Source organism: Siniperca chuatsi, linkage group LG4 (genome assembly GCF_020085105.1).
Source record: "Siniperca chuatsi isolate FFG_IHB_CAS linkage group LG4, ASM2008510v1, whole genome shotgun sequence".
Classification (NCBI taxonomy): Eukaryota; Metazoa; Chordata; class Actinopteri; order Centrarchiformes; family Sinipercidae; genus Siniperca; species Siniperca chuatsi.
In genome coordinates, this window is record NC_058045.1 from 33,055,611 (window position 1) to 33,070,610 (window position 15,000).

At 42.8% G+C, this 15,000-nt stretch overlaps 2 protein-coding genes across 3 annotated transcripts in view; one reads left to right on the forward strand and one right to left on the reverse strand.

Moving 5' to 3' along the window:
- Positions 1-982: 982 nt before the first annotated feature.
- LOC122875013 (uncharacterized protein C22orf31-like) lies at positions 983-3,120 on the forward strand. 2 transcript variants are annotated; one of them, XM_044193690.1, is made up of 3 exons: positions 983-1,133; positions 1,564-1,743; positions 2,917-3,120. In XM_044193690.1, exons 1-3 carry the CDS (start codon positions 1,125-1,127, stop codon positions 3,040-3,042), a joined length of 315 nt encoding a protein of 104 aa, XP_044049625.1. In that variant the 5' UTR covers positions 983-1,124; the 3' UTR covers positions 3,043-3,120. The 2 variants fall into 2 exon arrangements, with proteins under 2 accessions (XP_044049625.1, XP_044049627.1); XM_044193692.1 differs by having other exon boundaries at positions 2,932-3,120.
- Positions 3,121-4,629: 1,509 nt separating this feature from the next.
- tph2 (tryptophan hydroxylase 2 (tryptophan 5-monooxygenase)) overlaps positions 4,630-15,000 on the reverse strand; it is a 23,676-nt gene continuing 13,305 nt past the window's right edge. The window contains exons 7-13 of the mRNA XM_044194211.1: positions 14,832-14,899; positions 14,341-14,537; positions 8,706-8,841; positions 7,706-7,832; positions 7,472-7,567; positions 6,442-6,575; positions 4,630-5,267 (exon numbers count right to left, since the gene is read on the reverse strand). Of these exons, the coding sequence (XP_044050146.1) occupies positions 5,093-5,267; positions 6,442-6,575; positions 7,472-7,567; positions 7,706-7,832; positions 8,706-8,841; positions 14,341-14,537; positions 14,832-14,899 (933 nt within the window). The 3' untranslated portion in view covers positions 4,630-5,092. The remainder of the gene's footprint in view (positions 5,268-6,441; positions 6,576-7,471; positions 7,568-7,705; positions 7,833-8,705; positions 8,842-14,340; positions 14,538-14,831; positions 14,900-15,000) is intronic.

Below are 15,000 nucleotides of genomic sequence, written 5' to 3' on the forward strand. Positions count from 1 at the left end.
TAACAGATAGTGTTCTCCTCTGTGGTGGCACTTATCGATCGAGGCCGACGGCTAATTCACCTGTTCTTCTTCTTCTTCTTCTGCCGCGGTCGCTTCATTGAGCCGGCTGCAGGCAGAATAGAGACAGTATTGGAGCGCGGCCTCTGCCTCATATTTCACTGCTGTGTACTGACGATGATGAAGCACCGCAGCCTGGTGATAGCGGAGTATTGATTACTTTCATAGATCCTCTATCAGAACAATGAAACGAATTAAAGGCCGTTACTGACGCCTGGTGTGTGTTGGTGAGTTTGTCTCATGTCTTTTATTTTGAAGTCTGCTCTACACTTCCTTATTATTCTGTTTACTACGCACCGCTGCATTAAAACCGGTCGCAGCTCGCTGACTAGTTCTCACGTACAGAGTTGTTACTAAATGTTTACAGCCGCTAGCTGCAGGTGGAGCTGTTGTTAGCTAACTGAACCAGCCGACACAGCTAGCGTTAGCATGCTAACATCTGAGCCGTTCAGAGTGAAAGAGGTGATCTGCAGTTCGGTCGACGCCTCTGACCTGAAACCTGATAAATGCTGTTTAACGACGACGTCGGTCTGGAAGATTTTAAATTACATTTCACAAAATAACACAGCATGAGTAAATAACGTCAGTTAGCTTAGCATAGTCAGATATTTCCCGCTCACTCTGAACATTTCTACATGAATGCAGATCCACGTTTACGAAGGACTGACAGATTAACAGGTAGCTTTAATTGATCATTTGCCGTCCTGAAAATGTTATTTTTGCAGGTTTTATTACAGCTCCTGATGCTACAGTGACTTCCTGTTTACATGGCTGATTGCTCCTGATTGGCCAGCACTACAGATGTTTCCTAGCAACAGATTTACACACGACTAAAGCCTTTACTTGCTGAGACGTGTCTGAAGTTGTAATGGTGCACCCCGGTTTAGTGAATCAGCAGTGTGAAACGAGCCGGTCGTTACCGGGAGCGCAGGAAGTGTTGTACGACGAGGCGGCGACGCTTTCTAGAACTGAACGCAGAATGTTTTCATTTGTGTCTTTTCAAAATCAGTTCTGTCAAAAACAAGCAGCTACATTTGCACAGACAGTGATACAGTGAGCATCTACAAATGGAGAAGGTAAGCAAAACAAATGTTATCTTCCAACGACGACTGCATGAAGTCGCGTCTGCGTCGTGTACAACAACGTTTGGTTCAGCTGACGTGTGACAGGTTTCACACAGCAGCACTCAGATCTTCACTAAAAGTAGTAAAACCACAGCGTAGAAAAACTCTGATACAAGTTAAAAGTTATATTTTGTATTAATAATCTGAATGTGTAAATAACTAGTAACTGTAGCTGATTTCTCTCTGAAATGTAGTGGACTGGAAGTAGAAATGAGCAGAAAATGGAAATACTCAAGTGCAGTACAAGCACCTAAAATTTAAGTAGTAAATGTTTCTTTCCAGCGCTGGAGCAGCGGCCACGTGTGGTTACTCTTGGCTGCACGTTTACTTTGGAATTAGTTTGTTTTTCATGTTGCTGTCCTTCCTGTTTCCCTGCGAACAGGAAGTGATGTCAGGAGGGAGCAGCAGCGGTAAAGCTGTGCAGCAGAACAGACAGAAGAGGAGTTCAGACGAGCAGCAGCCTTTACTGATCCACGGTCTGAGCGTGGAGCGCTACAGAGAAATCTACCACTCCGTGCTCCAGCCGTCGCTGCTCGCTGCTCTGCCCGCGTCCCAACCGGCCGTAAGACATTTAACTTTATCCGTTTTTAACAGCCGGAACTGTTCTTCTTAAAGCTGCAGTATGCAACGCTTCACTTCAGAAAGCTCGTCATTGGTCTCGTGCTGCTTCACCTGTGCAGTATTGTCCACGCCTCTGATCCACGCTGGAGACCACTGCAGGTGTGGGCTCGTATTCACTGAACATCTTCAGCATTCGAGCCGCTGGCGTCCGCACCGAGCCGTCGCCACGCGACGCAAACGCAACACGAGGGCCGAGAGCACCTTTAGGAGAGAATAAGGGGGGCAGGCGAGTCCGACCGTAGGGGATCGACCTCAACGCGTCGCAGTTTTACAAAAACACAACAACACACTTTTCAAAGAACACTGAGGTGGCGGGCGAGTTGATCAGGATCCAATCAGCCGAACGACAAATCAAAACACATCCGGGAACAGACGACGGTTTGTACGACTGTGAAAGAGGAACGAGGAGGAAGTTGGAAAATCTCAGTGTGAGAAATATTCATCAGACTGTTTCTAATAAAGAGACTAAATCAATGAAGCTGATTTCAGGGCCATCGCTGCTGAAGGGGAGGAAAACATCCCAATATCAACACGCAGATTCAATCTGCTGGACAAATGAAAGGTTTACATTTGTTTCATGTAAGAAATGTAAACTAGTGATGTAAAGTGTTTCTAATCAAATCCATCGATAGAAATATCTGTCTAGATAATTCAGTCGTAGTGATGGATACTTCATCTCACGTTCACTGACACAGACCTGTCAACCAATCGCTGCGGAGATAGAGAGCGCGTGATTCATTTCTTCCTGCTTCCACCGAACAACAATCGATAACATCAGCGTGTTTGTTCATATCGTAGAAAAGGTTTCAGTCGTCGTCGTCTGGACTCTGTTTTCAGAATCAAGACGTTTCGGCTCCCATCCGGAAGTCATTCTCAATTGATTGATTGATTAATTGAGAATGACTTCCAGATGGGAGCCGAAACGTCTTGATTCTGAAAACAGAGTCCAGACGACGACGACTGAAACCTTTTCTACGATAGATCACTGCTGGACGAATGAGGGACGACACCGTCTTGTTTGTTCATATTCTAATTTTCCTGTTGTCTGTCTGTATTTCACCGTTTCGTCGCTCAGTTTAATCACAGACGAGTCTGATCTTGTCTCATCTTAAAGGACTACGTCTCACAGGTCCTGGAGCTGAAGCAGCGTCTGTGGACGGCGCTGAGTCGACCTCGGCTAGAGGAGACGCTCGGGGAGGACGGACGGGTGGAGGTCAAAGAAATATTTGACCTGACTTAAGATGTGATGGAGAGAAACCTGTGTGTTTGTTTGATTCATAGAAACGTATCAGTAAATCTATTTTCTCAAGGACTGAAAAAAGGATGAATGATTGTGTGGTTTCGTGAGCTGAGCAGGTGGAGACGAGTCACATGTTAAACTACTTTCCTACTTGGAAAGTAACTTCTGTTCTAATCCTTCGTGTTTTCAAGAAGATTCGTGAAGGTATGTTTTGGAGAGCGGACGGCTCAGCAGGTTGATTATTAAGCTGCATTCAATTGAATTGAATGTATATATATACATATATATATATATATATATATATATATATATATATATATATATATATATATATATATATATATATATATATATATATATATATATATATATATATATATATATATATATATACACACATACATGTGAAAGGTATTTCAGCGGCTGTTTTTGCTGAGACGAGGTAACGGAGGAGTTCTGTGTCTTTAGACTCAGGATGTTTGAGAACAAAGAGATCTTTGTGTCTGCAGCGTCTCAGTGTGACGGCTGTCACCTCTTCATGGACACTCGGGGCGTCTCGCTCTGCGTGCCCCTGGGGGGGCAGTCTGGTAAACAGCCCCCCATCTCTTTGTGTTATAGAGTGTGAGACGCCCCTGAGGGCCGCCGTCAGAGGAAGCACCACGCTGCCCGGCCCCCTCCATCTCTTTACCAACACACACACACACACACACGTTCCCATGGAGACCCCTGTTTCTTTCCTGCAGACGATCTGAAGTGAAGCTTCCTCTCTGCCGCTTCTTCAGCCGGACGCTGAGCTCCACAGCAGCAAAACCAGCAGCGTCCGCCCCCCCGAGAGAACCACCAGCTCTGCTGTCATATAACCGTCTGCATGTTTCCCATCTGCTGATGAGCTGCTCACACGTGTTATTCCTCGTGGCCACATGCTCCTGCTGGTCTCACCACTAAGACGTGTCACAGTCAGAGACAGCGGACTGGGTTGTGCTGCATCATGAATTCATAATATGGATTACGAATCCTTTGTGATGTAGTGAAATGAAACTGACCCCAGTCTTCCCGTTATTGAGCAGTTTATGAACATGTGCAGCCAGGGCCGGAGGACATTTCAATCAAAACTCTCTACAGTAAACACACGGCACCTTTAGTTATTACAAACAAGAACAAGAGCTAATGAGAAATCAACACAAATATCAGCAGCATGTTTTTTATGTCAAAAATTCTGGGAGCCGCCTATGTCGCCTATAGGAAGCGCTGGTCGGGCTCAGACTGATTGCTTGATTATAAACAGGAAACTATATATTTAAAGATGTTCGTCTTCGGCGGGAACCAACGGGCTCGCAGCTGAGAGCCGCAGACAGGAAGTCAGACGGTGCTGAGGGACGGACCGACGTGTTGCTGCCACTCTTGGCACATTATTCATACTGTACTGCAGCAGTCTGTGCTGTGGTTCTGCTGTAATACTGAACTGCACCACAAGGCGGCGCCTCTGTCTCTCTTGCTGTGGTGGACAAAATAATAGAGACGCCTGTCGGTGTAACTATCGAACAGCAGCACAAACTGAACATCAGGACAAAAACAAACAAAGATAAGTCGACTTCATAAATTCATTTATTCACACGTGCAACTGTTTCATCACAGGCTTCGTCAGACTGATTTCACAATAATGTTACACACAAAGAACAATAAACAGCCTCAAACATCCAACATCACCTCTCTTCCCACTGCGATTAGTACAAACATTTAGCGCTGCACTGTTACCTACAGCAAAGATACACACACACACCTGGCAACCCAAACTAGGGCTTATTAACTGCTTAGAACTGATCTTAACCATTAATAAAGCTTTTAATAACACTTATTAAGCCTTTATAACAGGTGACTTATTAGACAGCGATACCTTCATGTCGTAAACCTTCAAATGATCTTGTTCCTCCAGTTTGCGTTACAGGTAGCTCAGAGAAATGAAGACAGGTGTGATGTTCCACAGAAGCGTTGTGACGTGCCACTGATGTTTTCAACCAATCAGAGCTCAGAGGTGAAGCGGGTGTCAGCGTCAGATGCCCATGTAGGTGTTCATCTTGCCCAGAGCGTCGCACACGGTGGTGAGGTCGCTGCGCAGGTCCTGCACCACGTTCTCGATGCTGCGGGTGTCTTTGAGCAGGTCGATGCTCTGAGTGTACGGGTTGTAGTACACCGAGAACGGCCTCTTGATGGTCTTGGCGAACTCCCTGTCAGAGAGAGGAAACAGGAAGCACGCAGGAAGTCAGGTGAGGCAGGCTCGACTGCGGACTGCTCACCTTTCTCCCGCTCAGGCACTGGGAGCAGGTTGAGGTTCAAGGACACTTTTAGACCTTTTCCACTCCAGGAACTTAAGGACCTGTAAGCTCTGCTTCTGTTCCCGCTTTGAGGCGAGTTCCTGAACCTAAACCTGGTCTCTGATCAGGAGGTGACACTAAATCCAGGTCCAGGTACGTTCAGGGGGGAGAAATGAAACCGCTGCTTTGCAAACACGATGAACACCGAGGGAGTTTGTTTCAGCATAGACGGTAATCTGACTGACAGGAACTGACGCGGGTTTGGTTCTACGTTTAGAATACATCAACGGTTCGATTCCAGTAACGTTCAGGTAGCGTTGGTGTTTCCACCATCAGGTAACATTGAAGAAAACAGAAACGACTGCAGTCTGTTCTCTGAGCAGAGAGAGAAACCGTGTTCTGGTTCCTCCAGGTTCCTCCAGGTTCTGGGTCTGAGAAGCTCCAGGTTACAGGTCGTTAAGTTCCTGTAGTGGAAAAGGAGGCGGGGGTCGAACTCCAGAGAGGAGCTTCGACATCTTTGTTGGTCAACAAACGATCGAAATGTGGAAAATACTTTGGATCGCACGATTTCATGTGTTGAAACTGAAAGTTAGTAAACTCAACCGTCGTGATCTGCCGTCGCTTTTACAGACAACGAGAATATTTTCTTATCTTGTTAGATTCAAAATATTTATAATATTAATATTTATATATATTTTTCTTCTGTTTTTATTTTTGCCCTTTCCACTACCAGCGATGTCGAGCTCTGCTCTGATTGGTCCAGTGTGTGTGTGCGATGCCCAGCTCTGCTCTGATTGGTCCAGTGTGTGTGTGCGATGCCCAGCTCTGCTCTGATTGGTCCAGTGTGTGTGTGTGCGATGCCCAGCTCTGCTCTGATTGGTCCAGTGTGTGTGTGATGCCCCAGCTCTGCTCTGCGATGCCCAGCTCTGCTCTGATTGGTCCAGTGTGTGTGTGTGCGATGCCCAGCTCTGCTCTGATTGGTCCAGTGTGTGTGTGCGATGCCCAGCTCTGCTCTGATTGGTCCAGTGTGTGTGTGCGATGCCCAGCTCTGCTCTGATTGGTCCAGTGTGTGTGTGTGTGTGTTCACCTCATCTTCTCTTTGGCCTCCTCGAAGCTGTCGGAGACAAAGTAAACTTCCTGGAAGGTGGTGATGAGACACTCCTGGTTACAGGTCGTCCTCGGGTCAAACATCTTCACCCGGGCCTGGTCGGACAGGGCATGCTGGGAAAAAACACTCGCAAGATTAGTCAGCGAAACCATTCGTCATCATTAATCATTAATCATTAATCAGGAGACAGAAAAGTCATCATCGCGTGTGTGCAGGTGTGTTTAGGTGTGTGTGTGTGTGTGTGTGTGTGTGTGTGTGTGTGTGTGTGTGTGTGTGTGTGTGTGTAGCTGTGTGTGTGTGTGTGTGTGTGTGTGTGTGTGTGTGTGTGTGTGTGTGTGTGTGTGTGTGTGTGTGTGTGTGCTGTAGGTGTGTGTGTGTGTGTGTGTGTGTGTGTGTGTGTGTGTGTGTGTGTGTGTGTGTGTGTGTGTGTGTGTGTGTGTGTGTGTGTGTGTGTGTGTGTGTGTGTGTGTGTGTGTGTGTGTGTGTGTGTGTGTGTGTGTGTGTGTGTGTGTGTGTGTGTGTGTGTGTGTGTGTGTGTGTGTGTGTGTGTGTGTGTGTGTGTGTGTGTGTGTGTGTGTGTGTGTGTGTGTGTGTGTGTGTGTGTGTGTGTGTGTGTGTGTGTGTGTGTGTGTGTGTGTGTGTGTGTGTGTGTGTGTGTGTGTGTGTGTGTGTGCGTGTGTAGGTGTGTGTGTGTGTGTGCGTGTGTGTGTGTGTGTGTGTGTGTGTGTGTGTGTGTGTGTGTGTGTGTGTGTGTGTGTGTGTGTGTGTGTGTGTGTGTGTGTGTGTGTGTGTGTGTGTGTGTGTGTGTGTGTGTGTGTGTGTGTGTGTGTGTGTGTGTGTGTGTGTGTGTGTGTGTGTGTGTGTGTGTGTGTGTGTGTGTGTGTGTGTGTGTGTGTGTGTGTAGGTGTGTGTGTGTGCGTGTGTGTGTGTGTGTGTGTGTGTGTGTGTGTGTGCGTGTGAAGGTGTGTGTAGGTGTGCGTGTGTATATGTGTGTGTGTGTGTGTGTTACCCTCAGCTCTCCAATAGACGACAGTAAACCGGCTCCGTACGCTCTCAGCTGACCGTCCTGTTTGCAGAGTCCGAACTCGATAGTGAAGAAATAACACTGTTCGAAACACACGACACGTTACAGGTGAGTCTGGACGTCACACCAAACCAACCGTTTCAAAATGTATTGTCTTTACCTGTGCAGTCCTTCAGGTGAGAAGCTGTGTTAATTAATGTCTAATGATTGTTAACTCACTGTGGCGAGTTTCTGAACGTCCTCGTCAGACGCTCCCAGGGAAGCCAGGCCGATCTCCTGAGAGAACTGAGCGAACTTTGGATCCGCCAGCAGCGGCACGTGACCCAGCAGCTCATGACACGTGTCGCTGAAACACCAGCAGAAAGAAAGAAGTTTACTCCGCTTTTTACAACACGCAGGATCAGCATGTTTCATCAAGATGCTGATCAGAGATCCGACATCCAACACTGATCACGTCATCGCAGAACACGTGCGCGAAGTAAAACTGACGTTCAGACACAAAGAAACATGTTGAACATATAATGCAATGAAATGAACAAAACCAGCACAATAAACAGGTCGTAGGTCGGCAGTGAACTCCGATCATATTATGTATATATATATGTATATACACATACAGCGGTGTGAAAAAGTGTTTACCTTCCTGAGTTCTTATTGTTTTGCATGTTTGTCACTTAAATGTTTCAGATCAAACAAATGTAAATATTAGTCAAAGATAACACAAGTAAACACAAAATGCAGTTTTTAAATGAAGGTTGTTATTATTAAGGGAAAGCAAAATCCAAACCTACATGGCCCTGTGTGCAAAAGTGATTGCCCCCTAAACCTAATAACTGGTTGCTCCACCCTTAGCAGCAACAACTGCAGTCAAGCGTTTGCGATAACTTGCAGTGAGTCTTTTACAGCGCTGTGGAGGAGTTTTGGCCCACTCATCTTTGCAGAATTGTTGTAATTCAGCCACATTGGAGGGTTTTCGAGCATGAACTGCCTTTTTAAGGTCATGCCACAGCATCTCAATAGGATTCAGGTCTGGACTCTGACTAGGCCACTCCAAAGTCTTCTACCTCCTGAGCCACAGCCGCCCCACAAATTCTGTCTATGAAACAGAATTTCCTGAAAATAAGTCTGACTGGTTTAACTGGTGATCTGCTTGATGAAACATCCCTCTGATGTGTGTGTGAAGCGGATCACAGGTGAAGCGGATCACAGGTGTACTCACGGTTCAGGTGTGTAGAGCGGGTCGGTGCTGTGACGAACATACTGAGTGCAGTTAAACACTCTGTAGGCCAAACCAGCCAGGAAATCTCTGGGAGACAGGTAACCTGCGACTGGCCGAACTGTGAAACCAGACCTCTCTGAAACACACAGGTCAAATACTATTATACAGTACAGAGTATATTATAGAGTACATAGTATATTATATACAGTACGGAGTATATTATATACAGTACAGAGTAGATTATATACAGTGCAGAGTATATTATATACAGTACAGAGTATATTATACAGTACAGCGTATATTATATACAGTACAGCGTATATTATATACAGTGCAGAGTATATTATATACAGTACAGAGTATATTATACAGTACAGAATATATTATATACAGTACAGCGTATATTATATACAGTACAGAGTATATTATATACAGTGCAGAGTATATTATATACAGTACATAGTATATTATATACAGTACAGAGTATATTATACAGTACAGAATATATTATATACAGTACAGCGTATATTATATACAGTACAGAGTATATTATATACAGTGCAGAGTATATTATATACAGTACAGAGTATATTATATACAGTACAGAGTATATTATACAGTGCAGAGTATATTATATACAGTGCAGAGTATATTATATACAGTACAGAGTATATTATACAGTGCAGAGTATATTATATACAGTACAGAGTAGATTATATACAGTGCAGAGTATATTATATACAGTACAGAGTATATTATACAGTACAGAATATATTATATACAGTACAGTGTATATTATATACAGTGCAGAGTATATTATATACAGTACATAGTATATTATACAGTACAGAATATATTATATACAGTACAGCGTATATTATATACAGTACAGAGTATATTATATACAGTACAGAGTATATTATACAGTGCAGAGTATATTATATACAGTACAGAGTATATTATATACAGTGCAGAGTATATTATACAGTGCAGAGTATATTATAGAGTACATAGTATATTATATACAGTGCAGAGTATATTATAGAGTACATAGTATATTATATACAGTGCAGAGTATATTATACAGTACAGAGTATATTATATACAGTGCAGAGTATATTATATACAGTACATAGTATATTATATACAGTACAGAGTATATTATACAGTACAGAATATATTATATACAGTACAGCGTATATTATATATACAGTACAGAGTATATTATATACAGTGCAGAGTATATTATATACAGTACAGAGTATATTATATACAGTACAGAGTATATTATACAGTGCAGAGTATATTATATACAGTGCAGAGTATATTATATACAGTACAGAGTATATTATACAGTGCAGAGTATATTATATACAGTACAGAGTAGATTATATACAGTGCAGAGTATATTATATACAGTACAGAGTATATTATACAGTACAGAATATATTATATACAGTACAGTGTATATTATATACAGTGCAGAGTATATTATATACAGTACATAGTATATTATACAGTACAGAATATATTATATACAGTACAGCGTATATTATATACAGTACAGAGTATATTATATACAGTACAGAGTATATTATACAGTGCAGAGTATATTATATACAGTACAGAGTATATTATATACAGTGCAGAGTATATTATACAGTGCAGAGTATATTATAGAGTACATAGTATATTATATACAGTGCAGAGTATATTATAGAGTACATAGTATATTATATACAGTGCAGAGTATATTATACAGTACAGAGTATATTATATACAGTGCAGAGTATATTATATACAGTACAGAGTATATTATACAGTGCAGAGTATATTATATACAGTACAGAGTATATTATATACAGTGCAGAGTATATTATACAGTGCAGAGTATATTATAGAGTACATAGTATATTATATACAGTGCAGAGTATATTATAGAGTACATAGTATATTATATACAGTGCAGAGTATATTATACAGTACAGAGTATATTATATACAGTGCAGAGTATATTATATACAGTACAGAGTATATTATATACAGTACAGAGTATATTATACAGTGCAGAGTATATTATAGAGTACATAGTATATTATATACAGTGCAGAGTATATTATACAGTGCAGAGTATATTATATACAGTACGGAGTATATTATATACAGTACGGAGTATATTATACAGTGCAGAGTATATTATATACAGTACAGAGTATATTATACAGTGCAGAGTATATTATAGAGTACATAGTATATTATAGAGTATATTATATACAGTATAGAGTATATTATATAGTGCAGAGTATATTACATACAGTACAGAGTATATTATATACAGTGCAGAGTATATTATATACAGTGCAGAGTATATTATATAGTGCAGAGTATATTATATACAGTGCAGAGTATATTATATAGTGCAGAGTATATTACATACAGTGCAGAGTATATTACATACAGTGCAGAGTATATTATATACAGTGCAGAGTATATTATATACAGTACAGAGTATATTATATACAGTACATAGTATATTATAGAGTATATAGTATATTATATAGTACATAGTATATTACAGAGTACATGGTATATTATAGAATATATAGTATATATTATAGAGTACACAGTATATTATATAGTACATATTATATTATTATTATATTATAGAGTAAATATTAATCAATCTGAACATCTGAGAAAAAGAAGAAGAGGATTTCACTAAATGCTGAGCTGCTGCTTTAACAACAAGCTGAAAAGTTTTATTTAACTGTCTTCTCTGGTTGAAAGTTTCGAGTGTGCTGCATCTCACAGGTGTGCTGTGCTGCACCTGTACCACACCTGCTGTAACAGTGATGTGAAGGTGTGTTCACTTCTTCTTCTTCTTCTTCTTAAACCACTGGAGGTCAGAACAAACAAGCCGCTGTTCACTTCCTGTTTGAACCCGGAGACCCCCACAGTCCACCTACACAGGTGTGTTCAAGTCTTTCTGCTGATTAGTCCTCACCTGTGAGGGCGGGACAACTTACCTTGATTCTTACTAGTACATGTGGTTTGGACCCCGTTCACTTCATGTGTCTCAGGGGGATCAGATATCGATCAGGTCCCTGTCAGTGTTTTCCTGTTAAATCTGATGTTTCTGGATTAATATCACTGCTGCGTTAATGTGTCTGTTGCTTTTTACTGCTGCAGATGTTTAAAGTTCTGTTTTAAAGTATGTAAAAATACTCTGATATGATTAATATTTTGTTTAACATGGTTATCCCACATAAAAACTCTGCAAAGGGGCTGGAAGCACATCTGCTCTTTCTCCCTCATTGAGAAATTCTGGCTCTCTGAATGCCCCGCCCACCTCGCGGTGTTAGGTAGACCGGTGCAGGTGAGCATGGATGTAGGTGAGAGACATACATCCATGGTGAGAGAGCCGGGACTAGAGTTAGAGGAAACATCGGAGAGATTCAGCCGCACGTTTGAGCCTCAGTCAGACTCAGATGAGTTATGCGCTTGTGGCTGAACATGGATGTATAATAAGAACCGGATCCGGCGCCGCCAAATTTGTTCCAGTGGCCACTCGCGGTATTGCAGCGAAAAATCCCCACAAGCCGCCGTTATAAAAGAGACGTCTGTAAAACTGTTGACGGGACACTTCGAACTGAGAACAAGGTCAATCATGACTCTTTCTACTATGAATTTTTGATCCATGGAGGTTTTACATTTGTAAAACTTTCCTTGAGCTGCGAAACGATTTAAAAACATCTGTGACGTCATCACAGCGGGAGAAACACTGCGCATATTCAACTCAACTCAGCTTTATTTATATAGCACTTTACACACAACACAGTTGGTCCAAAGTGCTTTACAGCACACGGAGAAAAACAAGAAAGAATGAAACAAACACAAGAGAAGAAAACAGAGTGATGATAACAACAACAACAACAGTAACAGTAACAGTAAAGGCACATGGTCACACAGACCCACACAGACTTCAGGGGAAATACCTGGGCTGGGTAAGTTAGGCACAGTTAAAGGCGAGTGAGGAAAAGTCTGTTTTAAATGACTCTTGAAAGTCTCAATAGTGGGGGAGAATCAGATGGTGGGAGGAAGAGAACGAAATAGTTTTTCTCTCACAGTGTGATATGGGGACAGGAGTTCTGTAATGTAAGAGGAAGAGAGACCATTAAACTCGTTGTAGACAAACATCAGGATTTAAAAATAAATCCTCTAAAGTCCAGATTACTTCGTGCTGCATCGCATTCCCCTTTCAGCCAGGTCTGCAGTGACAGTAAACAGGAAAAACGGCCACAGCCCCGCCCAAGAGACGGGATTGGACCAGAAATAACGATGTGTTTATGTGTCCTTTAGGGCAGAGATGAGTGGCCGGAAGTCCGCACGGAGGATTTCTGATTGTTGTTGGCTGAACAGGTTGGAGCAGTTCGGATGGCGTTTTAGGACAGAACACAGTTTACCGCTGATGTCCAGAACGCGGGCCCCAGGAAAACAGTATGTGTGGACACCTTTGGCTCTGATGTTCCTTACCACGGAGATTCCACGAATCAGTGTTGAGGGACGAGGCAGAGAAGGGGATTGTAGCAGAGGAGGTGGAAGACTGAGCCGGGCATGTACCTCGGTGTTCCAAGCATTTTGCCTGGGGAAGCGAGACGGTGAATTCCCAGGACGTGACGGAGAGGAGCTTGTCGCAGGAACTGCAGTGGGATCAGCGGTGACAGGATGGGGGACAGCTGCTGCAGCAGCGGAGTGACCCGGGGCGCTGCTGCAGTTGGAGCTAGCGGTGGACCGAGCGGGGAAAACGGAGGCAGCTGCAGGTGCCGCTCTTCCAGGCCTCGGGCCAGTGGCAGAGCAGGTGGCTGCATCCACAGAGAGATCTGTTGGATGCATCAGCGCTTCGTCCTGTAAAATTGTGCATGTAGGTGCACAGCTACGCAACGAGCTGAACACACCTCAAATAAAATCAGTTTCAGCGAGACACATACCCCAGAAGTAAACCCGGAAGCTAGAAAACGTTTTTGCCGTATGTGCCAGGCGAGCACTTCTCATCGGACTGAAACGACGTTTTCGCCTCGACTGGCTTCGGTTCTCCTACTACGTCATATGGTTCGTTGATCTGATTGGTTGAAGCCCGCGATAGACGGTGATGGACAGATGGTTCATCCTTTTCCAAACAGTTTTTAAGGACGACTTCTCAGGTTGCGTGTAACAAACCATCTGGTGCGTCAGGTTAAATCTGAACTACTTTATAACCTGTTGGGCGGTTTAATCTGCAGCAATGCAGTATATTCTAGAAGAATATATATACTTTTTTTATATATACTGTATATACAAACTTTCAAAATCACCACATCTGGAGATACGAGGTTTTCACTGTACAGGAAGGGGATGAAAAACTGTAATCTGAAAAGTAACTAAAGCTGTCAGGCAAATGTAGAGGAGTCAAAAGTACAATATTTGCCTCTGAGATGTAGCGGAGTAGAAGTATAAAGTGGCATAGAATGGAAATATTCAAGTAAAGTACAAGTACCTCAAATTTGTACTTAAGTACAGAACTTGAGTAAATGTACTTGGTAACTTTCCACTGCTGGACAGACTGACATGCGAGCTCAGCTGAGAGTTAAAGTGAAACCTCTGAGAAACAGGGAGACGTCCTCCAGCTGCGGGATGTTGTCCTCTCTGTAGCCGCAGTGTTTGCTGAGCAGCGGCAGGTTCTTCAGGTATTCTCTGCAGGCGTGAGTCGGGTACAGTTTGGTCAGTTCTCTGAAGACGACCCCCCACGTCCTGACCTCCTCCGGGGTGTACTCGATACGAGGGATGGGCTGCCCGCTGGGGAGGAGACAGGCGGACATCAGAACATCAGTGTCGCACGAATCACTTCACCTTCCTGTTTTTAAAAATGTCTTTCTACGGTCCAACTCTAAAGCATTTTATATCACGCTCACGTTAGAGAGACAAGAACACAGAGTATAAATGATTTTCTGTCAGAACACAGTCAGACAGCAGAAGTGCTCACGGTAAAGTTTAGGTGCTTTATGAGCTCGGTGAGTTTCATCATGAAACGTACTTCAAGGTTTTCATCCATCAGAGATGAACATTCAGAAAAGACATAATGATACTTACAATTTATAATTCATGGCCACTTCCACAAAGTATTTCCTCCTCTGACGGTAAACATCATCCTTAAAGCCCTGACAGGAAGGAAGACGGCAGGAGGAATAACAGGTTATTCGACCTTTTTACACTTCATTTCTATACATTTACACGTTAAACACTCACAGCTCTTTACTGC